This window comes from Electrona antarctica, assembly GCF_951216825.1.
Source record: "Electrona antarctica genome assembly, chromosome: 3".
Taxonomy (NCBI): Eukaryota; Metazoa; Chordata; class Actinopteri; order Myctophiformes; family Myctophidae; genus Electrona; species Electrona antarctica.
Genome location: NC_136808.1, coordinates 13,691,596 through 13,719,523, shown reverse-complemented (window position 1 = coordinate 13,719,523; position 27,928 = coordinate 13,691,596). Strand labels below are relative to the sequence as shown.

At 44.3% G+C, this 27,928-nt stretch overlaps 1 protein-coding gene across 1 annotated transcript; it reads left to right on the top strand.

The window, feature by feature from the left end:
- The first annotated feature begins 78 nt into the window (after positions 1 to 78).
- On the top strand, positions 79 to 27,659 carry LOC306919525 (globoside alpha-1,3-N-acetylgalactosaminyltransferase 1-like). Its single transcript, XM_079496187.1, has 11 exons — positions 79 to 205; positions 16,392 to 16,424; positions 16,742 to 16,876; positions 17,084 to 17,116; positions 18,708 to 18,842; positions 19,911 to 20,019; positions 21,007 to 21,120; positions 22,632 to 22,748; positions 24,142 to 24,275; positions 26,655 to 26,732; positions 27,391 to 27,659. Exons 1-11 carry the CDS (start codon positions 141 to 143, stop codon positions 27,539 to 27,541), a joined length of 1,104 nt encoding a protein of 367 aa, XP_079352313.1. The 5' UTR covers positions 79 to 140; the 3' UTR covers positions 27,542 to 27,659.
- Positions 27,660 to 27,928: the final 269 nt, after the last annotated feature.

Sequence of the window (27,928 nt, the reverse complement as noted above, 5' to 3'; positions counted from 1 at the left end):
CTACGACCTGGTTGCTTGATTTGGTCGTGTTAATTTAGTCTTTAATTTGGTCTACAGAGGATATTTGATGTGTGGTAACTAAACTGTATACACTTCAATATACCTGCAGGCAGATATTTATCAGATTAGAACATATTGATATGTTTCGACAAGTCTCCAAGACTCATGCTGTTGCATTGGCTGCTGCTCTCCTCATCCTCCTAGGGTAAGACTTTTAACAATAGCTGTTTAATAGGCTTAATTTGCACATTTCATTGTATAAAATCAAAGCCTTAATGTAAAATGATGATGTATTTTTTGTATGTGGAGCAGGCTTTTTTTTAAAACCCACATGCATCTATGGATATTTTTACCTTATCTATAATTTCCTCAGTTTCATAACTACTTCATTTGAAGTTATTCATTTCATTTATTTAACTGCTTTCACATGATCTGCAGTTTACCATGAATGACCCTGCATATAGCGAGACCGCATTGTGAACCATTTCATTCAATGTCTTTGGAAGTTTTAAAGTAAACTGAATTGTAGAGAACACAAATGTATGCATTTATTTCAGACAGTCTCACACTATATGTTGCTGAATGTTGTCGGCTCCAATGAGTAGCTTATACGCACAGAAACATGATCTGATCTATTCACCAACACGTGCATATAAAGAACAGTAGGCTATAATCCACTCAGATCTGAAAGGCCTACATGAAAGAGACCGTTATATAAAACTAAAAACCACATGAAGATCACATGATGTACCTTAGCAAAACAAAACGCGGCACATTCTATTTCAACAACACCCCCCAGGGCTTTTCTTGTGAAATGGAAATGAAGAAATGGCTGCACTCATGCAGCACCCAGTGTTGGCTAGGTTTTAGTTGTGTTCAGAACTTCTAAACGATATTGTTTTTGAACGAATGCTTATTTTCAAACATACGACATTAACTGGAAACCAAATAAATTGATCAGTCTTTCTCACCTTTTTTTTTTTTTAATCCTCAAGGACCTCACCTCCCCCAAACAACATAGGCTCGTTTATATTGAAGACAGAACACCATTGATCTTAAAGCCAGATTTTAAACTTAGTTGCACACCAGTGTCACACTAAAAATATCTCACGGTGCGTTTTGAGCGTGGCTGACAATGACTGTTAGCCTACTATAATAGCCTGTAGGAACAGTCACTGGGCCTCAGAAGAGATAGCCAAGGAATTCCCTCAGGTATAAGAGAAAATGTTACAAGAGGTGGTGAAGAGCTCATTAGGCCACAAACAGTTGTTTTTCCAATGCAGGGAAATATATGTTTTAAAGTAGAAGAACATAAATGCATGAATATATTATAATCACATTTAGTCTTTGTTTTTTAGAGTAATTATAACTGATTGAATGGTGCATTATTGAATTATTACATTTGTGGGCTATGGAAATACTAAATGCTCCACTGGATCCTCCCCGATTATGTGCATTCATGCTTCCTCTTTTTCTCATTTTCGGCCTCCTAGCTGACACAGCATTTACAGCATCACAACTGTTAATGTTTAGCTACTACCTTAGCCGCTACTCTTCCTGGGGTCCACATTAGATTTTATAAGACAGTATAAGAAAAGCTTAAAACACAACCAAATGATATGATGATATGGTATTGTACATCATTGTGTAAATATAACCTCTTAACAACTCAACAACCATAATTACAATTTCAGTTTTTAAGTACAGATACAGTATAAAAGAAACATTTTAAACAGTGTGCAGTGTGTTAACCGTAATCAAAAGCAAATGACATGACATATTTCTACCAGTATAAGACGCCTGAGGGCGAGAAGCGAGGTCACGTGCACGCATCCGCCTGGGTGACAGCAGATTGCTGAGCGAGCGCTGGCGCTTTGGAATGGGGGGTCAGATAAACATATATCCGCCTGGGTGACAGCAGATTGCTGAGCGAGCGCTGGCGCTTTGGAATGGGGGGTCAGATAAACATATATCCGCCTGGGTGACAGCAGATTGCTGAGCGAGCGCTGACGCTTTGGAATGGGGGGTCAGATAAACATATATCCGCCGAATACGAGACATCTCACCCCGGTGAGTTGTCTTCACTTTTTGACATGTCGGGGTGAGATGTCCGGGGTGAGATGTCCGGTCAGCTCACCCCGGAAAGTGAAGACATCTCACCCCGGAAAGTGAAGACATCTCACCCCGGTGAGATGTCTTTACTTTCCGGGGTGAGATGTCTTCACTTTCTGACATTGCGGGGTGAGTTGTCTGTACTTTCCGTGGCACCCATTACAGTAGGCATAATTCAATTTCGGATCTAACTATCGGTTCCTACAGACGTGCGCAGTCACGGCTAATTATTTATTTATTTAACAGTAAAATCCGGTGAAACACTTAGGAGTAGAGCGTCTCTCTCTCTCTCTCTTTCTCTCTATGCAGCATTGAGGGGGGGGGGGTCGTTTGTGGATAATGTTTGCGCTTCAAAGGCAGAGTCTGACGGCTGTACAAAGTTGCTAATTAGGTCACATTCTCACCTAATACTTCTGTAGACTCAAATGCGTATGGGCGGAGAATTTGGATTCTTGCATATTTAATTTGATGCGGTTTGCCTTCACACTGGCTGTGTCAGGGAAAGCAAGGAAACGTAGCAGGGAATTTTATCAATGTGTTCAGAAGCCGATGTAAAAAAATTGACTTTTCACGTAAAGTGAGAGTAACGGATGCAGTGTGTCGTCGGAGACTTACTGTGTGTGTGTGTGTGTGTGTGTGTGTGTGTGTGTGTGTGTGTGTGTGTGTGTGTGTGTGTGCGCGCCACTGTTCTTTTTTTGGGCACATGAACGAGGCACAGCGGAGACGGGAGCGCAAAATGATCCGAAGTTTACAATAGATGTAGTCCCATTGATGATCCGATCACAATTATTATGCATATTCCATGTTAGCTATACAGTTTATAGATCATGCTGAGCTAAACATGTGTTTTAATTTTGAAGTATTTATATTTAAACAAGATGAAGAAAGTCTCCACTCGGATCCCCACACAGTGACAGACAGACACATTAGACACGCATTAGGATTCGAATGAGCCTTCACACCTGCCAAACGAAGCGAACTTTCGGACAATGATCTTGCTACTGCTAGTTAATTAGCATGTGAGAAAAGTGACAGCCATCTGGACTCTTCTGGAGTAACCAAATTGAGAGGGGTTCAGTTCACATTTCTTCAGAAGTTTGCACACACACACACACACACACACACACACACACACACACACACACACACACACACACACACACACACACACACACACACACACACACACACACACACACACACACACGAGTGACAATGTCGCTAATGATTGCATATTGTAAAATAAATGTCTTTGCAAAATAGCCCTAAAATAATGTGCTGAATACTGTATAATATCACAGTATAACATTTGGCATATAGGCTGCGTGCTATAGTGGAATTGTGGATGCATTGCTTGATCTATACCAAATACTGAGTTAATTATTTCTAAGTATCTCTAGTCTAGACAGGAACATATATATATATATTAGATTTGTTTTTGGCTTTTTGCCTTTTTATACAAGTGAAGGTAGACAGGAACAACCCTGCCTCCCAAGCTAAACATGACTGGAAAGAGGGAGAGAGAGAGAAGGGGAGAGACACGCAGCAAAGGTCGTCATGAACGGGACTCGAACCCGTGACACGCAGTCAGGCCAGAGCCATATTATGTGTGGCATGCGCCTGGACCGCTAGGCCAGCGGGCGCCCGACAGGAACACATATATTAACTAGAAAAAGTGCCCTTCCGGGCACAGGTCTCCACCAGGAGGATAGGAGTGTGTGTGATGTTTGGCAAAATGTTTAGGAGATGTTTTTTTTTTTTTTTTTTTGCAACAATTTTCTTCATTTTGTTGAGGAAATGCAGAGCCAGATCACTCATAGCATCTCTGAGGATAGAATTCTGGATGAGCAGGACATGTGCAGCATTTTGTACAAAACGGGCCACTCCTGAAAACCTTGGAAGGCAATCTTAGCCAATCAGTGTACAATCTGAGAAATCCAACAGACTCGTCTTGATCACATGACTACAGAGATCATGTGTACCGATTGCCATTTCTTCATACGCCTTTGATGGCAATTGGATGATTTGAGGCATTTTGTTCCAAAAATGTGTTTTGCAAAAATCAACCTGTTGGTGGCGCTATAACAGGCCAATGTGAAAAGGGTGGGATATATTCCTCAGCCTAGTAAGAAAATGTGTGAAAGATTTCACGTAAATTGCATGCTGCGTTCATGATTTGAGGCTATTGTTCAAAACGGGGCAATCTTGCAAACTGTGAAAGCCAATTATAGCCAATTAGGATGGAATATAAAATATCAGACAGATCCGACTTGAGCACATGACCATAGAGATACTGTGTAACGATTTGTGAGATTTTTGGACAGAATCTGGAGGAGTAATATCCAAAAATGTGTTTTACAAAAGTGGGCCTCCTGGTGGCGCTATAAAAGGCAGATGCGGAAAATGCAGGTCAAAGGTTTGTCCTTGGCCTCTAGGGAGTGTGCATGCAACGTTTCACGCAGATCGGTGCAGTTTTAGGTAAAACATGTGAAAAGCTGCCTCATGGTGGCGCTATAACAGGCCGTTCTGGAAAATGTGGGGCAGAGGTTCATCGTTGGCATCCAGGGAGTGTGTGTGCAAAGTTTGGCATCGGCCGGGTTAACGGTGCCGGAGATTAGCTGTACACAGACGGACGGAAGGACACACACACGGACGGACGGACACACACACGGACGGAGTGCAAAACATACTCTCTCCCCATGCCTTCGGCCTGGTGGAGACAATGATTGCACACTGGATAGCTAAACAAACTCAATTTATTCGGTCTAACCATAACAAGCATAGTTCTAGTAAGTAGAGAGTGATCGAGAGGTTTTTTTCCACATACACAAAGTTACACATTGTAACTCTATAAGTCATTCTGACATTGAGAGCAGAGAAGAAGACAGCTTTATTTAGTTAGATGCTGCAGAAAGTCTGAGTTTTAGGAGACAGAATGAGACAGAAGTGGGTTTTAATGGCCTCTGTGCTATATCAATTCGCTTCAGTGCTGCAGTCTGACTATCTCATGTTTACATTCTTGCATAATTGATAGATTGTACAATTTTTTTTAAGCATTGTTAGAGGGGTGTAACAGTTAAACCCATTCTGGATGGGAACCCCTTTTGGTGTTTTAACTAAGCATTATGTTATACTTTAAGCTATTGAAAAATAGCAGATCTACAAGCTCATAGCGAGTGGCGCGCTACGAGCTTGTAGGTATGCTATTTTTGAAAAAATCGTGAAAATGCAGCACAAATCTTTGAATATATTCTTTCAGAAGACTTTTTTTTATTTCGAAGTCAGGTCTAAATGGGTTAAAGCAGTACTATGTCACTTTTTAAACAACTATATAGCATTATTATGTCTGATAAAAATTATAAAGTTACAAGCAATATCAATCATCGTTCCATAGAGGTCCCTGACTAGGGGCTTGACTGTGAGTTGCACATTCATCTAATCATATGGGTAGGCTACTGGGTAGCCTACATACAAACAATAATGTTTGTATTTGTAAGGTTTATTATGCATTTGACCAAAATGGGACAGCACACTCCCCTACACACAGCACAACTTTTTTCTTTCTTTTTGTAGATATGACAACTTTTTAGTGTTTTTGTAGCAAACTGATGTTTTTTTTTTATGACAACTTTTTACTATATTTTTTAGTTTAAATTTTTTCTATACTTAACTTTTTTCTATATTTTTTTGTACAAACTGATGTTTTTCTAAACTTTTGATGTTTACCTAAACTTTTTAGTGTTTTTGTAGCAAACTGATGTTTTTTTTTTTTTTATGACAACTTTTTACTATATTTTTTAGTTTACATTTTTTCTATACTTAACTTTTTTCTATATTTTTTTGTACAAACTGATGTTTTTCTAAACTTTTGATGTTTACCTTTTTTTTATATTTTTTGTACAAACTGCTGTTTGAACTTTGTTTACAATGTTTCTATATTTAAATAAACTACATTACATTTGACCGTACATTTGACTCTTGTGTTATATTCTTGTGAAATATTCAGTAAAGTATAGCTCAAAGAATACGAGACATCTCACCCCGGTGAGTTGTCCTGACAACTCACCCCTAAACGTGAAGACATCTCACCCCGAAAGTGGCCAAAAGTGAAGACATCTCACCCCGGAAAGTGAAGACATCTCACCCCTAAAAAAGCAGGGGTGAGATGTCTTCACGTTTAGGGGTGAGTTGTCTGGACAACTCACCAAAAGTGGCTTTAGGGGTGAGTTGTCTTGTTACCTATCCGCCTGGGTGACAGCAGACTGCTGGGCGAGCGCTGGTGCTTTGGCATAGGGGGTAAGGATGGATTGGGACATATGGAATGTCAGAACAGGTCAGCTCCATATGAAGATGTAATTTGATGTTTGAGGTCAGATGTAGAGTTGCTGGCGAATATTGATGACATCAGGGATCTCCATATGTGGGCTTAATATTGATGACATCAGGGATCTCCATATGTGGGCTTAATATTGATGACATCAGGGATCTCCATATATGGGCTTAATATTGATGACATCAGGGATCTCCATCCCTGATGATGTCACGTGATGTCACGTGCCTGACCAACACACAAACTGACCGGAAACGCACGATGCATTCATGTTTTAGATGGAAAACGTAAAGAGACCTTGTGATGTCTGGTGTTGTAGATGTGTGTGTTTTGTCACTGCTGCGATTTTATTCCCCTGGAATCAATGTCAGTATAGCTACCGGTCAACACACTTACCTATTGTCTATTGACATATATATATAAATGGTGCATTTATATAGCGCCTTTATCCAAGGCGCTTTACATAGATTGTGCATTACATTCACCCATTCACACACACATTCATACACCGATTGCGGCGGAAGCCATGCAAGGTACCAACCAGCACATCGGGAGCAATTTGGGGTTCAGTGTCTTATATATATATATATATATATATATATATATATTCAGATATTTTGTATTACTTTTGTTTTATTTTGAAAGAAAGAAAGAAAGAAAGAAAGAAAGAAAGAAAGAAAGAAAGAAAGAAAGAAAGAAAGAAAGAAGGGTCAAAACACCAAAAGGGGTTCCCGTCCTGAATGGTTAAGTGTATTAAACAGTAGCCTAGTCAAAGCGCTGCAGAACAGAACCACATCAAAGTTGTTGTACAGACTTTGGTCATGACCTATTAGTTGTGTGGTCCATGTCCCAAAGTCCTTACACACAGCACACAAAAACGTTATTTGGCGTTACCTATGCTAATAACAAACAAATAGCCATGCTCCTCCAATTTATGATCAATTAGGATTCATCATTCAGCACATGTGGTTAAGAGCATTTTTTCTTAAGAAACAAACATTGGCGCAGTTGAAAATAACAGAACATTTAGAGTACATAGGCCTAAGAGAAATATAAGAGAAATTAAATGTTGCTGCATGAGGCATTTCTTTCCAGTTTTCTCCCCACACTGCGCCTGATAGAATATTTTGAATATTTTGTTGTTCAAATTTTATCATATAAGAATGTCAGGTGACTTTGAACTTCATATCAGATTAGATATGGCTATGGCTGGTTAGATGGCATCATATGGCTTCATATCAGATGGCAGCATCGTGCTCTCCTAGTAGCAGCCTAGATAACTGTCTCGCCACTTATTTCTTCTCTCATGTAGAACATGTTCTGGTAGAGTGCAGCCTTGCACCTGCAGTAAATGTCTCTTCCCAGCTCCAGTCTGCCTCAAGAAGTGTAAATGTAAAGAGTTGTTTTTGCATGTCATAGAGGTCAGGTAAGTAAGTAGCCTTGCCGAGTCCAGGGTTTTTTGGCCAACATACTCACTCTCTCTACCTAGCTGTGAGCCAGGTATGCCTGTGCTGGCGTTGTCTGTGAATGCACCCTGCGGCTACGGATTCCAATCCCATAGGCTGAGCCTGCAGGGACTGTAACCATGACGATATAACTATTGTGGCCGCACATGTGCAGTAACTCCGACACTGTTGCAGATCCTATCGCCGCGGGTATAACGTAACCGTGGCAACGGAGCCCAAAGCACGTTGCCACGCATGCGCAGGAACTCCAGTGCTTAGAGTAAGCCAGAGTTGACAAAAATTAGGTAAATTGTAAATATGTAAATAGTTACACACTGGTCTCAGTTCACTTCGGGCTGCAGCACCTGCCTTCAAGATGTTGAATGTGCGCTACTCTTTGATAGTGCCAGTTATTATTGCCACATTGTCACTGGTATTGTTGGCACAGACTTCATGTATCTGTATGAGTCTTTGAATGTTGTCATTCTCTTGTATTAGGCTACAGAGGTGTACAGAGGTGTACAGAGGTTCACCTTCACCCTTTCCTATATTAACATAATAATGCCATAGCTCAGGGGTGTCCAAACCTTTTTCAAAGCGGGCCATATTAGAAAATATCTAAACACCCAAGGGCCAACTACATCTCCTGACATGACTTTGGACTATAACAAAATCACATTACATAGGCATCACATTTAAACGATTCTATTTAACTATCAACGTCAATATTTAATATTAATGGTCTTTTGTCAGGTGTGAACAAAAAGTGTAAGTGTAACTAAGCCTTTTTTCACATTACCAATACCAAATGTAACCAGACGAGTAAGGTAAAAAAAAAAGAAAAGAAAAAAACAAAAAAAGAAAGGAAGGAAGGAAGGAAGGAAGGAAGCAGGTTTGAGCCCCAGCAATGTGTAAATAATTTCTCATTTATTGTTTAGACAATAAAGTTGAGTTTGAGTTTGTTATGAGAATATGGGATTCATTGAGACTATTCAAAGAGATTCATTCATGGCAATCCATAAGCCTGATTTCAGAGATTGCCCCTTAGGCCTACTTTATTTTTGACACTTTTAATACTGAAATTCTAAAAATAAATATTAATTTGCTTTGGTGACAATAAGATGACGATAAAATGACTCCTGATTCTCAGGATTCTCGATTTCCATGTTCAAGTTCTGACAGGCGATTTTATGTTACGAGTTACAACAATGGCTCCCATGTATGAATGGGATATATTTTTATTTACACATGAGTCACATAAAGAGATACAAATAAGGACTGCTTCCATACAAACATAGTAGCAGCTAGCTTATAAAAGCTATAATATTTTCTTTACTCAATATAAATTCCAATATGTTTTTGGTCTGCCGTGGTGGGAGAGTTGTTGTATTGGCTAGGGCTGTCACGATCATGACATAAAAAATGTTTTTACTTGACATTTAATTATCATACAATTCACTTAGTAAGAGACCACACCTTCGCTCAAGTTCAACCGTTTATTGAATATGAAAAATGGGGGGAGGAGGGGAACCCGGGATGGGTGAGACTCAGGGTGGGGGAGTAGTCTCTGGAGAGGACGCCGTGTATGCGCGCTCGGAGAGCGGACGTCTCTGCTCCGGTACTGCCCCCAAAAGAGCTGACTGGGAGACGAGTGCGGGACTGGAGGAAGGGACGCGAGTGAGGATCCTTGAGAACGGGGAGAGGGTTTTACAGGCGGCCTAGGTGAAGGTGGGCGTTTTGGACGTCGGTGATGTTAGTCCTGATGTAGGACTGGTAGGCTTGGGAGGACCAGCGGCCGAGGATTCGGATGAGCTGGTCCGAGAGGCCTCGTCTAGACGCGGTGGTGGCTGCGCCGATACGGAACGAGTGGCCGGAGTAGAGCTGGGAGGGGAGGCCGGACAGCGTGAGGATTTGGCGGAGGTGTTTGTGAAACCAGGAGCGGGTGGCGATGGAACCCGTCTCTGTGATGAAGAGTGGGTCGTGTGGTGAGGCGTTGAGGGAGCGTCTCGTGGAGATGTAGCGGAGAATGGGTTCGTAGGGGCTGAGAGGAGGATCGGTTCGGAAGAGGTGGATCACTGAGGAACGCCCGAGCTGGTCTGTCTTGCTGTGTTTGAGGGTGAAGGTGAGGGAGTTGGAGGAGTGGAAGGTGACGTCGGAGAGGCTAGGATGACGGGAAGGGTCGTAGCGGGCGGAGGAAGCCGTGAATTCTGCGCAGCGCAGGAACCCGAAGAAGGCGAGGAGGAACATGCTTTCGAGGGTTAGGTCGACCAGGGGGGACAGGTACCCGGCGCGGAGCGTGGCCAGGCACTTGAGTAGTGAGTCGGAGGCAAGAGGCTGGCGGCCGGCGGGGGCCGGGGCTTCGGCACGGCGAAGGCCTCGGAGTAACAGGATGATGTGGGGGTGAGTGACGGACGGGCATGGGGACCCGTGGAGGAGTTTGAAGAAGAAGTTGAGGCCACTCAGGTAGACTTGCATGGTGGAGGTGCGAAGGCGGAGGTGGGAGTGGGCGTAGGTGACGAAGGCTGCGATGACCGGGAGGTGTGTGGAAGGGAAGGTGATGCTGGAGATGGTGTGGAAACGCTTGTAGGCGTTCCAGGCGGAGAGGTAGGTTGAGAGGGTAGCCGGCGAGAATCCGTTGAGGATGTGATGTTGGGCTTGGGTGATGAGGTGACGGATGTGGGGGTTCAGGTGAAGATGGTTGCAGAAAAGGGAGGAACTGGCGTGGGTTGGGGGTCCGCCTCCGGAGCGAGCAGCCGAAATCTCTGGAGGGAGAGACGAGAGAGGGAGTCAGCAATGATGTTGTGGTGACCTGGGATGTGTGCAGCACGGAGGATGAAGTTGTGTGTGACGGAAGTCCAGGTGAGACGGCGGAGGAGGGGCGAGATGTCGGGGGAGTTGGAACGACCTTTGTTGATGATGGCGACGGTGGCAGTGTTGTCGGAGTGGATGCTCCTTCGGGACCATTCGTGGCCCCAAAGAAGCGTGGCGATTACGACTGGGTAAAGTTCGTGAAGGGCGGAGGAGGGGTGGGTGGCGGAGTGGGATAGGGTGGTGAATTCCGGTGGCCATGCCGAGGCGAACCAACGGCCTTGGTAGTAGCCACCGAAGCCAATGGAGGGAGCTGCGTCGGTGTACAGCTGGATGTCGTCGGGGTGGGTGGTGAGGGTGTTATAGAAGAGGGTGATGCCGTTCCATTTGGAGAGGAGGTGGTACCAAAGGCGGAGGTCAGTGCGGCATGGGTCGGTGATGGTGATGAGGTCGTGCAGGGAGCGTGCGGAGGATGCTGTGGTGAGGAGGTGAGATAGGAAGGGGCGGCCTTGGGGGATGATGCGGAGGGCAAAATTGAGGTGGCCGAGGAGGGACAGGAGTTGGCGTTTAGTGCAGCGGGGCGTGACCAGGTAGTTCTGTAGGAGGAGGGTGAGTCGGTTGAGTTTATCTTGGGGGAGGGAGGCTTTGAATGCCACGGTGTCCAGGGTGATGCCGAGGAATTCCAGGGAGGTGGCGGGGCCGATGGTCTTTTCCTCCGAGAGGGGGACTCCAATGTCTGTGAATACGGACCTGAGGATGGAGAGGCCGTGTGCGGGGGGGGGGGGGGAGGGGGCTCCACTATGAGGAAGTCGTCCAGGAGGTGCACGAGGTGGGCTATGGGGTGGTTGTTGATTAGGATCCAGCATAGGGCGTCGGAGAGTGAATTGAATATTTTTGGGCTGCTCTTGCATCCAAATGTGAGGCGGGTGGCAAAGTAGAAGGAGTCCTTCCACTGGACTCCGAAGAGGTGCCAGTAGTCGGGGTGGATGGGGAGGACTTTAAATGCATGTGTGATGTCGGCTTTGGAGAGGAGGGATCCGCGGCCTGTGAGATGGATGAGGTTGATGGCGTGGTTGACGGTGTGGTAGTGCATGGAGAAGTCGTGACTGGGGATGAGGCTGTTGATGCTGGGGATGTGTGAGTTGTGGGGGGAAGAGAGGTCCATGATGAGGCGCTTCTTCCCTGAATACTTTCGCGTGGCAATGCCGATCGGGCTGATGCGGTATACCGGGAAGGGAGGCTCTGGGAAGGGCCCCATCATGAACCCCTCCTTGACTTCGTTGGTGAGGAGGGTGTCGACCGTTGCTGGGTCTTGGGTGGCTGACAGGAGGTTGTGGGAGGTGTGGGAAGTGGTGGGGATGGCTAGCAAGCCGGGGTGAAAACCATTGGTGAAGCCGTTGAGGAGGAAGTGGACGAACTGTCGGTCAGGGTGATTGCGTAGGGCGTGGGAGAGGGCTGGGATTTTGACGGGGGTGTTGAAGTGGCGGCGGGCTAGTCAGGAAGTGGGGTTGTGAAGACAGGTGGTGCGGCCGTGCGCTCCTCCACAAAAGGAGCAGGCATGCAGCATCCTGCATGAGGATTGGGAGCAGCCGAGGTGGTTGAAGTTATTGCAGATCATTCTTCCGGATTGGTAAAAGATGGGTCTTCCCTGCTTGTCTGTGGCGCTGGAGGGAGAGATGAGGCTGTCCGGGTCTTGTTTGGGGACTATGGGGGGAGGGGGGGCTGCGGAGCGGAAGCGGGGGGGTTGGGCTGGAGGGCGGGCGGCAGAGGTGGATGGGGGTTTGGGGCGGGGCTTCTGGACGGCCGTGGTGCAGGCGGAGGCCGGGTGGGAGGGAGCTCCGCAGACCTCGCAGGACAGGGAGGCCCTGGACGCGAAGACCCTGCAGTAGAGCTCGTGGTCCAGGACCCCCCAGTACGAGGCCTGGTTGAGCTGTTGAATACAGGCGGCCGCCTGGGTGGCAAAGAGAACGTGGTAGGTGTAGTACCCTGTGCCGCCGAACCGAATTGCCAACTCGAGGACCAGGTTGAGGTACTGGTCCAGTTCGGCTCGGCGGCTAGGGTACACGGAGAACACCACGTCCCTGTAGAGGGAGAATGCGAATGCGAATTCGGTGGGGGTCAGGTCCCGGGACCGTGTGGGGAGGGGTTGACGGAGCTGCGCGAGGCAGCCAAGGGGGGTGGTGAGTTCCCTGTTGCGGAGGGGGTCTGTGATGGATGGTTGAATGAGTTCTGCCAGGTCTACGTACGTACCATTGAGTATCAGTGTGCGGAGGTGAGTCGGGACTGGGGATGGCCTGGAGACGGCAGACTGCGGGAGGGTGGCCGGGGTGGCTGAGGCGAGAGTGAAGATGGGGGCCGGAGGCTGGCCGGAGTTGAGGGCAGCGGGCATCTGGAAGGCGGGGGGGAAGGTGGGTGGAGTTGCCTGGGGGGTTCCGAGGAGCAGGGAGGAAAGCAAGGAGAGGACTTGTGCTGGGTCGGGAGGAGGCGTGGCCTGGGTGGTCGCCGTGGTGGCGGGGAGGGCTTGAGGAGCTGGGGTGGTGCTCGTAGCAGGCCATGCAGGAGGGGGCGGAGCCTGACCGGGGGCTGTGGGGGGATGCTGGGGTGGCGGGGGGGGCGCCCTGAGCCCGGTGGCGTGCTGAACGGCGGGTGGAGTGGTGGACGAAGTCGTCGCGAGCCCGCTGGCGCTGGGTGCGCTCAGGGAGGGGCGAGTGGAAGCGAGCCTGGCGCTGTGGGGGCTCCAGGTGGGCGGGAGGGGGGGAGGAGGGCGAGCGGCGTCGAGCCTGGCGCCGAGTTTGGCGCTGGGTGGGCTCCGGATCGGTGGGGGGGGAGGAGGGTGGTGAGTGGCGGTGAGCCTGGCGACGGGTCTGGTGCTGGGTGTGGTCCGGGTGGGAATGTGGCAAGCGGCGGTGAGCCTGGCGGCGGGTCTGGCGCTGGGTGGGCTCCGGGTGGGAAGGTGTCGGGCGGCGGTCTCTGTGAGCTTGGCGGGTGGGGGGAGGAGACGGGGAGGTGGGGGTCGAACGCTCGCTTGGCGGTGCTAAGGAGGACGAAGATGGGGAGGAGGAAGGGGAGCGTTTCCGGGTTACTTGTCTAGATCGACCACGGCGGGGGGACGGGGGGGGGGAGGGGGAGATGGTGTGGTCCTGGGGTGCGCGGCGTCGGACTTGAGGGGGAGGAGGCATTTGCTGACCTGAGGGAAGAAAACGGGAGGGGGGGGGGGGGTTGGAAGAGGGCGAGGTGCGTTGCCGCGACCGCCGACGTGACGCGTTGCCGCGATAGTCAGCGTGGCGCGTTGGCGCACCTGCCAGCGTGCTCGTAGGGAAGGGAGGGGGGTGTTGGGAAGATCCTTGTCTAAGTGCGGAGGGGGAGGGGGGGGAGGTTGGAAGTGGGCGGGACGCGTTGCCGCGACCGCCAGCGTGCAGGGGGGGGGGGGGGGGGGAGGTTGGAAGTGGGCGAGGTGCGACGCCGCGACCATCCGTGTGACGCGTTGCCGCGACCACCAGTGTGGTGCATTGCCACACCTGCCAGCGTGCTTGTGGGGGGGGGATGGGGGAGAGAGGAGGAGGAGGGAAGGAGGTTTGTTGCAGGCGACGTGTGCACCGGCCGGTGTGTTGGTGAGGGGGGGGGGAGGAGGGAAGTGGGCCGGGCACTTGCCTGTTGGTGCTGGTGGGCGGAGATGGCGGGAGGCGTGGCCCGGGTGGGCGGGGCCGCGTCGCGTCCGGGACGGCCTGATGAGGTAGACAGCCATGCAGCGAATAGTGCCGCCTTTCGGTCAGTGCGCAAGAATGGTATACCTCTGGCCGTGAGGAGGCGCTGGAGGCCGGCCACCGTCCAGTCGGCAACCGACAGCTGGAGTGAGCCGAGGCTGGCGGCGACCGGGGTGGAGGAGCGGGAGGACCGAGAGGAGGACGGAGTGCGGCTGCTGCTGTGGCTGCTGTCAGGTTGTCTGCCTGGCTGAGCCGGCGGGACGGAACGCTCGGAGCGGGAGCCTGACATGTCAGTGTCCGGGACAAAGGAGGTGGAGGCACGGCTAGGGCTTGCGTTGGAGAAGAGCTCCTCGCTGTCAGAAGCGTAGAGCTCCAGCTGGTGGCGTGCATCCATTGTGGATATGACTATATAGAATATCTATGTATATATAGTGATCGGTCTTAATTAATCACATATATAGTCCACGATTAGTATAATATGTGGAGATATCTATATGTATATGTATATATATATATATATATAGTGATCGGTCTTAATTAATCACTTATATATAGTCCACAATCAATATAATATATGGAGATATCTATATATATATATATATGTATAGAGTAGATCGGTCTCAATTAATCACTTATATATATAGTCCACAATCAGTGTAATATATGGAGATATCTATATAAAGTAGATTAATTAATCACTCTATATCCAGTTCACGATGAGTATGTATATATATATATAAATATCTGAGTATATAGTCGATCAGTATCAATTAATCACTTATACTATATATATATACTATATATTCCTACTCTATATCTAGTCCACGGAGGGTATATAATATATAGGACTCAGTAGCTATATATATATATAGTATAGTATAGAGAAATAGCCGCGGCGCTGATGCCTTGGTGGTTTAGTTTCTCCCTCTCTCTTTATTTGTAGGACGGAGCGAGAGAGATGGAAACAGGGAGACAGCCCGCGCCGCTGTTAAGCGGCGCTTCGGGTGTTCGTGGGAACACAGACAATGGTGGTGTGATTGTTTACAAACAAATGAGTGACTGAGGAGTTTAACGAACACGGATTGAGCTGAATGAGTCAGTGACGACTGTCAAAGAGTGACGCTTACGTGTTGATTGATCGCTGAGGATTGCTGAGGACTTGTCACTTCGGTGTCGGAAGACGGTTGTTTGTTCTTGATCACGTATGCAGTGAGAACAGGTAGTTGACGGCGCACAGGTGTATTTATACTGTGGTGATTGTGGCAGGATTGGCCAGGAGATAATGGAAGGCAGGTGAGTTTGATAAGGAAGGAGGAGTGATTGATAAGGAGGGGGGAGTGGTTAAGGTCGAGCGGAAGGAGGTCTCTTCTCCCGAAACTGCGTTGTATAAGACAACTTCCCATAATTGCAAGGCAGATATGACAAATAACTGAAATACACAAAGAAATTACTAACATATTTAATAACTTTTTAATTTATTCAAACATACTGTATGTAGTGGAAATAGCCAATGTACAAGCGGTGGGCGTGTTGTAGGCCTATGGACTTGTAGATCTGCTATTTCCGCTGTTTATTTTATATTTGAAAATATATGACATTTTGACATCTCATGGAGAAACTGACACTGTCTGAGACGGCAGGAAGAACAAATGGAGGACAAATGGTCCAAATGGACAACATTTAAGACTGAACAGAAATAATTTATTTTATTTCATTTTGTATTTCTGTTTCTTTCTTTTGCTATTGTTTTCTTTGGATTTTGTTCAAAAATTAATACAATTTTAAGTGACACAAAATAAAATACCATATATGAAATTTTGTCAACATGTAAAACGATTATGATTATGCAACATAATTGTAATTATCTCAAGTAAATGATATACAATAATTGTGATAAACCTACTGCTGGCCTGGCCTGGATGTAGGCTATAGAGAAAACACTGACGTAATGATTTATTTCTCTGGCTAACCTCTTGACCTGTGTCTTTATAGGGTCATCTATTTCTACTTACCATATGACATACGGTAAGATTAGCTTTCTATGGTTTTATGAATGATGTGTGCGTACTGTCAAACATTCTTCCTGAACATTGTTTTTGTTTTGTGAACTGCTCCCAATGTTTTTGCAGATTCTGAAGAATTAGACACGTTTTTAATAACGCAAAGAAATCAAATAGATTAGATCCATGCCTTAGTAAAGTGGTTATCAAAGATCTTAATGTTGAAGGACCCTCATATTCACCCTCATGATCCAAGAATGAACTGAACTGAACCAAGCTTTTTTGTTTTTTGACTGTTTGAAGAGCATGTTACAATCTTGTTTGTTATCGTTTTCCATGAAGGCTTTGCAATGACAGTAACCGTGCTGTGCCAGATTCAAGAGATGTGGAAGACACGTCTATATCGAAAATTATGGAGAGCAGAAATTGCCCAAAGAATGGCAGTTGGAAAGTTGGAGAGCTACTAATGCCATCGAAGTAAGAACACATTAGTACATTAATTAGTACATTAATACATGTAGAGAGAGAGAGAGAGATACAACTGTGTGTGTGAGTGCGTGCGTGTGTTGTATACGTTATGATTGTTGCCTAATGTTGTACTTTTACTTGTACTTTTTTCTACTTGTGGTGTACCGCAACAGACACTGAGCCTCATTTTTTTTTCCTCATTTTTGTTTCTCTCAGAATTACCTATGAACAGCCAAGTACACAGCAAGGGTAAGTTTTATTCAAATCATTACACACAAGAACAAACATAAACAATTATCTTATAATTAATAAATTTGTAACAATAGTGTCATTCACATGAAAGTAAAATGTTAAGGCAACAGTGGAAAACCTCATTATACTTACCAGTCCAGAAATTGTGACTTATTGAAAATGTTCTTCTATTTTTGAAAGCCTCGACAGACAGACAGACAGACAGACAGACAGACAGACAGACAGACTGACAGTGCCTACCGACACTGCCCGTCTTGCCCCCATGGTCTCACCAGAGACAGCCTTGTAACTAACTTGTAACTTTTATTTTTGTAGAAGAGGCAAACTAATATTGTTTATGCCGTTTGCTTTGATGGAATAATTGATTGTGTGTTCTAAATAAAGTGTGTTGATTATATATATGTGTAAATTATCATACTGTAAGGTCTGTTTTCCCTTGATTCTTTCGATAATCAAAACTAACACTTTATTTAGAACACACCCAAATCAAATCATAGTAGAATGTATGTGTTCAATCAATTATTCAATCAAAGCAAACGGCATAGACAATATTAGTTTGCCTCTTCTACAAAAATAAAAGTTACAAGTTAGTTACAAGGCTGTCTCTGGTGAAACCATGGGGGCAAGACGGGCAGTGTCGGTAGGCCAATCAGAGGCAGGCGGGGCGTCACCATGTCTATGCTCGGACGTAGAATAGATTCACGCCTTGCGCATACATAAGCTGCAATGAATCAGACAGGAGTTTAATATTTATGGTTAAGAGAACAGAATATGGGCAACTATGGGAAACGAATAGATCGGTGGTTCTCAATCTTGTTTTCTTTTAGCTCTGGACCACTAGCATATCTCAGTTTAATAATGGCTGTTAGAGCTTGATTTAATCGCCTCAAATTAACAAATTAAATGAAGTCCTCAATATTTAATTTCAAGCTTTCCCCCACACCAAGGCCACACAGATAAGTCCAGGTGTGCCTTGGGACTTTGTGAAAACCACACACTATTATTGCAATATATAAAACATTAGGAATTGTTTTCAAATGTACTATATCAGTATTTTGTGTGCAAACTCTATATCCTACAAATTGACTGTTGAATGTTTTTGCACTTTCAACCTGACATAGATGTGGTCAAATTTAACATGTCATTAGCATGTCTCTTTTTTCCCCACAATAAATAAATAAATAAAATAGAAGATCTACAAGCTCACATTGTGTTACATCGCGTTGTGAGCTTGTAGATCAGCCATTTTTGCTATGAAATCTTGTTTTGTCTGATCCCTTATGTGGATGGACTGTATGATCAAGGTATGGCGGAACACAGGCATGGGTGTGTTTGGGAGGGAATACAAATTATATATGGCCATTTGTCAATGTGCAAACAATATAAAGAAGCTATAAGCTCTGACCTGGCCTCTGTTTCATCTTTGTGACCGATTACACAAGACTGGCAGCAGCCTTGTGTCATTTATTTGAGACAGTGCAGCATGCATGTCCCTGTTGTAAACTGTCTTTGGGAGCATGTTCAGACTAACGGGATTTCGGATCTATGGGCAGTTCCCGGTTTAACGCAGATCTCTCTTCTTCCCCAGACGGACTGACGTTAACTCTGTGACCAACTGGAATGCTCCTCTGGTTTGGGAGGGTACCTTTGACCCCGTGGTTATAGATTCCATCTACAAGCCGATGGACCCCAGAATTGCTGTAGTAGTGTTTGCTGTTGGAAAGTAGGTACGGGGAGGTGTCTCACCTCACCTCACACACGTCTGTTTATCAATCAACTGTATGTGTGTGTAATCGTTGTTGTGTGTAAACCTTGGTTCTCCATATTTTTACTTTTATGTTTTTTGAAGTACACCGCATTGCTATTTTCACTATAAAGGGAACGGAAAAAGTTTTCACCTGATGGTAAAAAGTAGACCTTTAGAGCATCAACCATTACTTAAAAGAGTGTGCACAATAGCTGTGCGTAGCAAGGTCACAAGCAGGCACAGCATGCTATATAGTCTGTAGAAAAGTAGAGACAGGTCAGAATTCTCCGGGACAGACACCTGCGCTGACCTGCGCTTCGAGGGGAGCCCCCACCAATGAACTGATGTGGAGCGAATCTTGATTGATCTAGCAAGATAACAGCCACGATAGATATCTATTTATCTATCTAACATTTCTTTCTCACTATATGCATAAAGGGCCTTTCAAATGTGAAGCGATATAACGCGCCTATAGTTCATTTTCAATGAGACCTGCTTTTTTGCGCGGAGCAGTCGCGGTGCGACAACGCAAGCGTATTTACGTGAGCGCGGTCCTGTGAATTTGTTGCGCGCGTGCTCGTTTCGTGCACATGCCCGCGACTCACCAGACCTGGACTCTGTTTAGCTTTTTTTTTACGCTTATGTTGTCGCCCCCCTCTTGAGCAGACCTGTAGCAGATCTGTCGTTGATCCAGGCAACAACGTGTGCGTTCCTCGCTTCCCGTTTGAAATCAACTATCGATTAATTCATTATTGATAATTGATAACCTTCGATCGATTAACCGGTAGTTGATAAGCGGCGTTAAATATTTTCCATCTGAGAATTTCCCTCAATGTCTAACATAAAAATCTACATTTTGCTAATATCCAGAAAGAATACAGAAAGAATAGAAAAGGTATATTCTATTCCTTAATCAAATGTCTATTTGACCATTTGAGATACAGGGCCAGGCAATGGCAATGGAGGAATACAATGAAAAGTGCACTGTCTTGTCTGTCACATCACATGCAAAAGTATTTAACATCCCTAATAATGTGTTATCAGGTACACACGCTTCCTGAAGGGTTTCCTGGAATCTGGAGAAAAGCACTTCCTTGTTGACTTCCGAGTTACTTATTTCGTCTTCACGGACCACAAGGATGAAGTTCCTGAGGTCAGTCAGTGGTGCTTTACCATAATGAGTATTACTACAATGTTATTTGGTTTTATTTATATTATATTCTTAGCACGGACATGATATTGAAATCGATTAAAGGAGACCAGAAGCAGTACAGTGTTATAACTTATAAAACATTATGGATTATAGTTCTGGCCTTTGTTTAAACCACTTTCACCCATGTCATTATAGACGAACAATTTTTAAAAAAAAAGTTTTTCTGAATACAGCAGATGTACAAGCTCACAACACGCCCCGCTGCAACACATTGTGAGCTTGTAGATCGGCTATTTTCACTGTTTGTCGTACGGGGAAGTACAGTATATAGGACTTAAAGGACCTATAACATAAAATTCAACTTTTTCTATTTCTTTTGTGTTTTTGGGGCTCCCATATGTGATTTCTATCCCCACAAATAACCAATTTTGAACAATCAGGCTTTCATATCATATGGGTGCTTTAATGGTAATTGCTCTCAGGAACAGCTCAACTGGTTTTGTCCTCATCGTGATGTCATCAATGTCACCCTACTTTGTATAATTCCTCCTCTTCTTCAGTCATCAGTTCCAAATTTGCATTTCCACTTTGTTTACAATGTCCACCATTGTTGATTTTCCAAGCTGGCATGGAATGGAAACAAGCCTGGTTTAATCTAGCATCAGTATTATAATGACTCAAATATTAAATAATCTGCACATCAGCACACCCACCACCTCAGGACATTGTGGTACAGCAGCTAAAACTGTTTTCAAAGTCCAGAAATAAATGACAAGGACTGGTTGTATATAAGTGGTGATTGAGGCTCAAACCATTAGAAATAACTTTGAGGGACAAAAGCCGTTTTAAAATGCATGTTATTTGTGCTTTAAGTTAAGTGGTTAAACAGAATGTTTGAAAGGCTAAAGTCTTGGACGTTTTTGATTGTGCTTTATTTATATTATAAATATAATATTGTTTGTTTTCTGGTTATTACCAACTATGCAGATCGCCCTGGGCAAAGGAAGGAAGATTTCAGTCATTACAGTACCCAGTGCCAAGCGCTGGCAGGACGTGGTTCTGGGCAGAATGAAATGGGCCACCGCCACCATTGACCAACAGGTAGGAAGTCAAATAATATCACTTTGTCGCTGTCAGGCAGAAACTTTGTATCTCCATATTTTAACGTTTTATATTTTCTCATAAATTAATTAACTACTTGGTCATACAGGATTGTCACAAAAATAGCCCATCTACACATTGGCACAAGCTTTGTGTGAGCTTGTATAGAGATGCTATTTTAGAAACATTTTGAAAGTGTGTTTTATAAATATTGTCATATTGAACCAATGAAAAATATTAACAAGAGAAGATTGTGACTTAATAATTCCAACTACATTTGATCCAGTGTAAATCTGGTTGTTTTTTCCATTTCCTGAAAAGTAATGTCCACAGTGTGTCCACTGAACTTACTGTAGTTAGTTACACCAGAACATTTTTAGTTGGATAAACCTGAAATTCACGACACCTCTTAATTGTTTAATGAAACGTATTCATTGTTTTTGTTTATTTATGTATGTATTCACCTACTAATACTTACTAATAGTTTATTTGTCAGGACTGGCTTCAGAGATATTATTTATATACATTTACTGTTGCTATTTTCTTTTTCTTATGTATACAATCAGAGAGAGAGAGAGAGAGAGAGAGAGAGAGAGAGAGGCTCTTTTTGAGCCTTTCACAAACTTCTCTGTTCTGAGGATACATGGATATATTTGATCTGAGACCATACTGATAAACAGTGAAATCATCAATGTTAACATTTTAATTTGTAATTCTGAAACCAAATATGGACCCATGATTACATTTGTATACTGAGATAAGTTAATGAACACACCAGATTTTGATCTCATTGTATATCATCTTATTTGATCTCTCGTCTCAAGGAGTGGGCTTGGTCAGTTGGGGGTTGTTTGAGCATGGCCAGTTGGTTGAGCAGCTGCATAATTAGGCTGTCCGTGAAATATGGGTTACAGTTGGAGGCCATCGATATTGTCCTTTTCTTTTTGCTGAGGTTTGCGTGATCTGCGCAAAAGGACAGACATTTTGGGCGGGAATCCCTTTTGGTGTTTTAAACATTATGTTATAATTTAGCTATTGAAAAATAGAAAATCTACAAGCTCATAGCGCGCCACCGAGTGGCGCGCTACGAGCTTGTAGGTCTGCAATTTTTGAAAAATCGTGAAAATATTTATTTCAGAAAACTGGAGGATTTAGAAGGATTTTTTTTTAATTTTGAGGTCAGGCCTAAATGGGTCAAATGATAAGGGACAATATCGGTGGCACCCAACTGTATGTTGACAACAACAAAACCAAAAAGAAAAGTCACCATACAGTATAAGAGGACCATACGATGCAGCACTTCCTTGTCTGCCCTCTACTACCCAAACATTGCAACAATAATGCAAAAGACTGTGTAAAGAAATGGGAAACTGTCATCTAACCACATGCTTCAAAGACACGAAAAGAAGAAGAAGTATAAGAAGGCTGTCTCAATGTGTGGCTGCTGAGGCGGCCATCACACACCTTCCGTTTCTTCTAATCTGAATCATCTGTGTTCTGTTCCCATGCAGATCCGTGGTGAGGCAGACTACCTGTTCATGATGGATATTGACAGTGTCTTCCACGGCCGTTTCGGAGCAGAGTCCCTGAGTCGGATGTCTGCAGTGCTTCACCGTGGCTACTACAAGGTTTTACTGTTGTTATTAGTAGTAGACTAGTAGTATATACTTTCCACATAGAAATACATAAATACATATTTTATATGAAGACAATATGATCCTACTCTGTTTTGACTAGGGTTGGGATTCGTTAGGATTTTAACGGTTCCGGATCCTTACCGGATCCCTCTTAACGGTTCCGGTTCCTAACGGTTCCCTTAACGGTTCCTAATATTATTTTTTTACCCTTTTTTTTCTGACATATATTATGCTTATATTATAACTAACCTAACCAAGTACTTAATAAACACAAATTAAATTATTGTATTATGAGGTGGCACTATTATTTAAACTTCACCACCACCAGCTAGCCACCACGACAATATCATTGTTGCAATTTATACTGTATATTAAATATACAGTACACATTGCAATAATGATATTATTGTGGTGACAAATGTTGTGTCTTTAATGTTCAGATTAATTTAATATGAAGGACCCCAGTTACCCTAATGGAAACAAGCCATAGTGCTTTCTTGGGTTATAAAATCCTCCTCCAGACCTTGTATTGAACTCTAGGCTATGTTCCTGTGCTTTTTTCTGCAAACTGTTTATAAAGTAATCAATGTATGGAGGTATATATGCACCTAAAGGCTGGGCTCTCAACAGTTGCGCGATTAATTTAGAGCCAAATCAAAAGCAGTTGAGTTGCTTATAAGTTGTAAAAATAAGTGCAGACAAATTGATCAATTTCAATACGCCTACACGAGTCACACGATTAATCTACTCACTCATGTCAAGTAGTAGAAGTCACCCCAGTAACTTGGCTCTGCATGCATGCATGCACAGACACAGCAGAGCTAAATGACGACTGATGAGAACCGTTTGGGGAACCGTTAATAAAAAAAACGATGGAACCGGCTCCGGATCCGCAATGTCGGAACCGGGTCTGAAATGGACCCGGTTCCGAATCCCAACCCTAGTTTTGACTGTCCTGAAAATTAATAACTTTTGAATGCACGGTTTATTGTTGCTAATGCTTATGTGGTATATTATTTTACAGGACACCCTATAGTCCTACCGTGCAAAATAGACTTTGCTTATTTGTTCATTTACTTTCTCTATTGTGTGATTGGTGTTTCAATGTCTACGGCTGCAATTATCTTCGAACTATCGATAATTTTTTCGAGACACACCATTTTTATAATATTTATTATATTGAGCGTTATTTTATACTTCGTCACGTTGCACATCATGCAAAACGATCTGCATGCCCACAACATGTAAGCTTTCTTATGGTTTATAATGGATTGGTTATTAATCGATTATTTTATGTTATGATTGATACATTGTTATAATCAATTGAAATTGATTAGTTCGATTAACTGTTCCACCCCTGTTTCAATGCTCTCCTCTATATTAGAACACACACAGGGACAAGTTTCCGTATGAGCGGCGCCCACAGTCTCAGGCCTGCATCGGAGCTGGTCAGGGGGATTACTACTACACTGCAGCTGTGTGGGGAGGCTACCTGGAAGACATGTACAAACTGGTCAGGTAAGCAGAGCAGAGCTGTTAGGAGGTATTTCTGCTTTAAAGGAGTAGTTCACCCCCCCAAAAAATACTTATTTTCTATCAATTACACACCCCATGAAGCCTTGAATTCATGGCAATTTTTTGTTTTTTTGTCACAAGTTCAAGTTCAAGTTCAAGGTGGTGAAGTCGGTGCGGCAAAGGGTTCTTGAGTTACGTGGATTACAGGAGTACACACACACACGTACAGACTTACAGAGATGTGGTGCATTTATTGTAAGAGTAGAGTCTAGACTTGTGCCCGTCGGCCACCGGCCTACTTGGGAATGATGCAAGTCATCAATCATCAGCACTCGAAAAAGGAAACTAACCTGGCCCCTGAATCACTAGCAGAATCACTACTAGGAAAATTCATGCTGAGTATCTCTGACTCTGACTGGGTCTAGAGTTTTTTGCTTCTCGGGTTTCTAATTTTCTACTCCTTATAGTAGAATATACCCCCCCCCCCCCCCCCCACCCCACCCCACCCACCCAATGCACACACAGACAGGAGGAGAGGAGGTGAGACGAAAGGAGGAGAGTAGAGAAGGCAGAGGAACTTCTATCCCAAAAGTCTGTGCACGTCTCTGCACAAAATGTTCCTGAATGTTTAGCAAATGTGTAATTTAAGAAGCCCTGTTAAACAGGTTGGGACGACGGGATGGGTGTCTTGTAACGTCACGTCATCACATGACATCTGTTACCTGGCACACCTTTCTTTTTCTTTACTGACTGCAACTGGTGCACAACTGCACACTGCACAGAGGGGGCATGTTGACCACAAACCATAGTTACATTTACTCGGGTATCGGCATCCTTGTGGGAAATCAGACAGACCCACCCAGACAAATAGATAGCCACAACACCACAAACACATTTACTCACAACTGCTGAAACAACTGAACATTAAGTTCAGAGATTGTTGGACTACCACTTCAGAGGCTATAGGCCTATGGTTGTCAAGGAATATCACCTCAAACACTAGCCTTGTGTTGTATGAAGAATATATCGATAGGTTGCTACCTTCTTTGTGCTATGTCAAATGTGTTTTGCATACATGCTTGGTCGCAAGACAAATTTCAGTGTGAACTGAAACTTTGCATCGCATGCATACAATCATAATATGAGTCATAGAGATAAAAGCTTTATTGTCCATTCAATTTGACATAAAATGGAAATTTGTCTTTGGCACACCGGCAGTCAGTTACAACAATAAAACATTACAAAAGATACACAGGTGCATTAAAATACTATATAAAAATACATTCACATTAACACAACAACAGTGATCATGAGCAGTGGCGATTAGACTATTTCAACATTTTATTATTTAAAATGTCCACAGCAGTTGGCACAAACAAAGTTTTGTAACCCTTCTTTTTTGCTAATTTTGCCCTAAGCCTCCTGCCCGATGGCAACAAGTCAAATTCAGAGTGAAGAGGATGGGTAGAATCATTGTAAATCTGAATTGCTTTTTTGGTTATGGAGCGGTTGTATATGTCCTGAAGTTGCAATTGTTTGTCTCCAATGATCTTACTTGCCTGGTTGACTACCTGGGTGAGCTTGTTTTTATCTCTAACTGAGAGATTATATTTAAGAACTAAAAAATATCGCATGGATGCACCTGGGACGTATCCTCAGTGATGTATCCCAAGGTCCTCTGGGTTTCGGGTCTCTCAACATCATACCCCTCACTCGGGTGACCCAGCCAGGGTGATCAAGTCCCGACTTACGTCCCAGTAGCTACCCTCTATCAGTCCCATTAGGGAAAAACCAGGAACACATAATCCGCTGCTCCAGAACTACTCTGCCGGTACTGGGCGGGCCATCCAGTACTGGGCGGGTACCGGGCGGGCCATCCGGTGCGTGGAGGGACTAGGCACTGTGGGTTGACTCCTGGCCGGGCACCTCCTACGCCTCACCAGGTCCACTCCTGCTCTCACTAGGTGTAGCCAGGACCTGTGCGTTGCACCAGATTCCCAGCACCAGACACTTCATTCGTGAGTGGTGGATTCTGCAGGCTCCACCGGTAAGGAAACGGTGGAGCCTGCAGAAGTGAAACCTCCACTTGCTCTTAAAGGCCTCATGTGGGTTTTTTGGGCTTCCTCCTCACGGCGGACACAGGCTGGGGCGCTAACCCAAACTGCTCACCCGGGTGCCGTCTACATTCCGGCTGTCAACAATCTCTCGGGTGGTCACCAGACTATTCCCGGTTGTCACATAGTCTATTCCTATGAGTCACTATAGTTTTATATTGTAAGCTAAAGTGGCAGTAATGCTTTCACCTGAGAATGTTTTTCAGCATTCTTGTCGTAATACTCTCAGGTACTCTTATGAACAATCAGATTGTCTTTCTATTCTTAGGTACTGCTATGAACAATCAGAGATAGATGCCAAGAATAATATCGAGGCCGCCTGGCAAGAGGAGAGTCATCTCAACAAGTACAGGATAACTATGCATTTTCTCATTTCTCATGTGCTTAATGAATGTGTTTTGCTTTGTTGTCTGTCTACATTTTGAAGAGAGGTTTCAAATATACTTGGGCTGCTTTCACATACATTGTGTGCTTAGATAGGCTATTCATGATGGGGCTCATACATTGGTCCAACGTACTTAACAGTCCGACACAGGCTAAAACTCACCTGTGGCTTCCTTGTGAGGTTAGAGTTAGGTTAGGTTTTGGGGTAGGGTGTCAAACTGAGAGGTTAGAGTTATGTTAGGTTTTGGGGTAGGGTGTCGAACTGTGAGGTTAGGGTTAGGTTAGGGTTTGGGGTATAGGGTGTCGGACTAATATGCCTGTCGGACTGTAAATGAACCCATTTATGATAAACATTCCTCCCCTAGAATTGGGATGCTGGGATTCAAGTGGTTAAATAAATCATAACTAATCCGCTGGCTCCCCTTTACAGGATAATTTGGTTTGATTTGGAAATGAAAGGAATATAAGTAACATATTGTTCACAGCATAATTTCTAATTATATTATCCTTGTTATTTTTGAGTGGCTTTTTATATGATCGTTGGCTTGTTCGTTGTCTCTGTGTTTGTCCCTCTATCTTTCTGTCCGTTCATCCATCCCTCCATCCATCTCTGTTGGCAGGTACCTACTGTACAATAAGCCGACCAAAGTACTGTCTCCGGAGTATCTGTGGTCAGACTATGACTCGAAACCAGACGACATCAGAGTCATCAGGATCTCTCAACTGGTGAAGAACTATGCAGAGGTCCGACCAAATGGTGGACATGATTGAAGTCAAATATCAAAATGACAATGATGTTAGCCATGACTGTGGCCCAATTGGTAATCGTGTCAGGTTGTGAACAACTGCACTGAACATTTAAGAAAGAAAGTTGAGTTCCTTGGCTGGGTTTCCCGAAGGACATTTCTTACACCTTGTTAGACCAAGATTAATTATGCACACGATGACAATTAAAAGCTCTTGGAGAAATGGTCTGGTCTGAGATGGTATATTTATTCCATGGTAAGATTGTACAAAATGATGCCACACAACCTCTCGACACGAGACGCTGGGTAGACATAAAGAATAAATGCACTTTCAGTGCTTATATGAATGACACAGAATCCACGAGTAGGTGGGTCTTAATCATGACAAGTCCTAATTTACAAGATAACAACT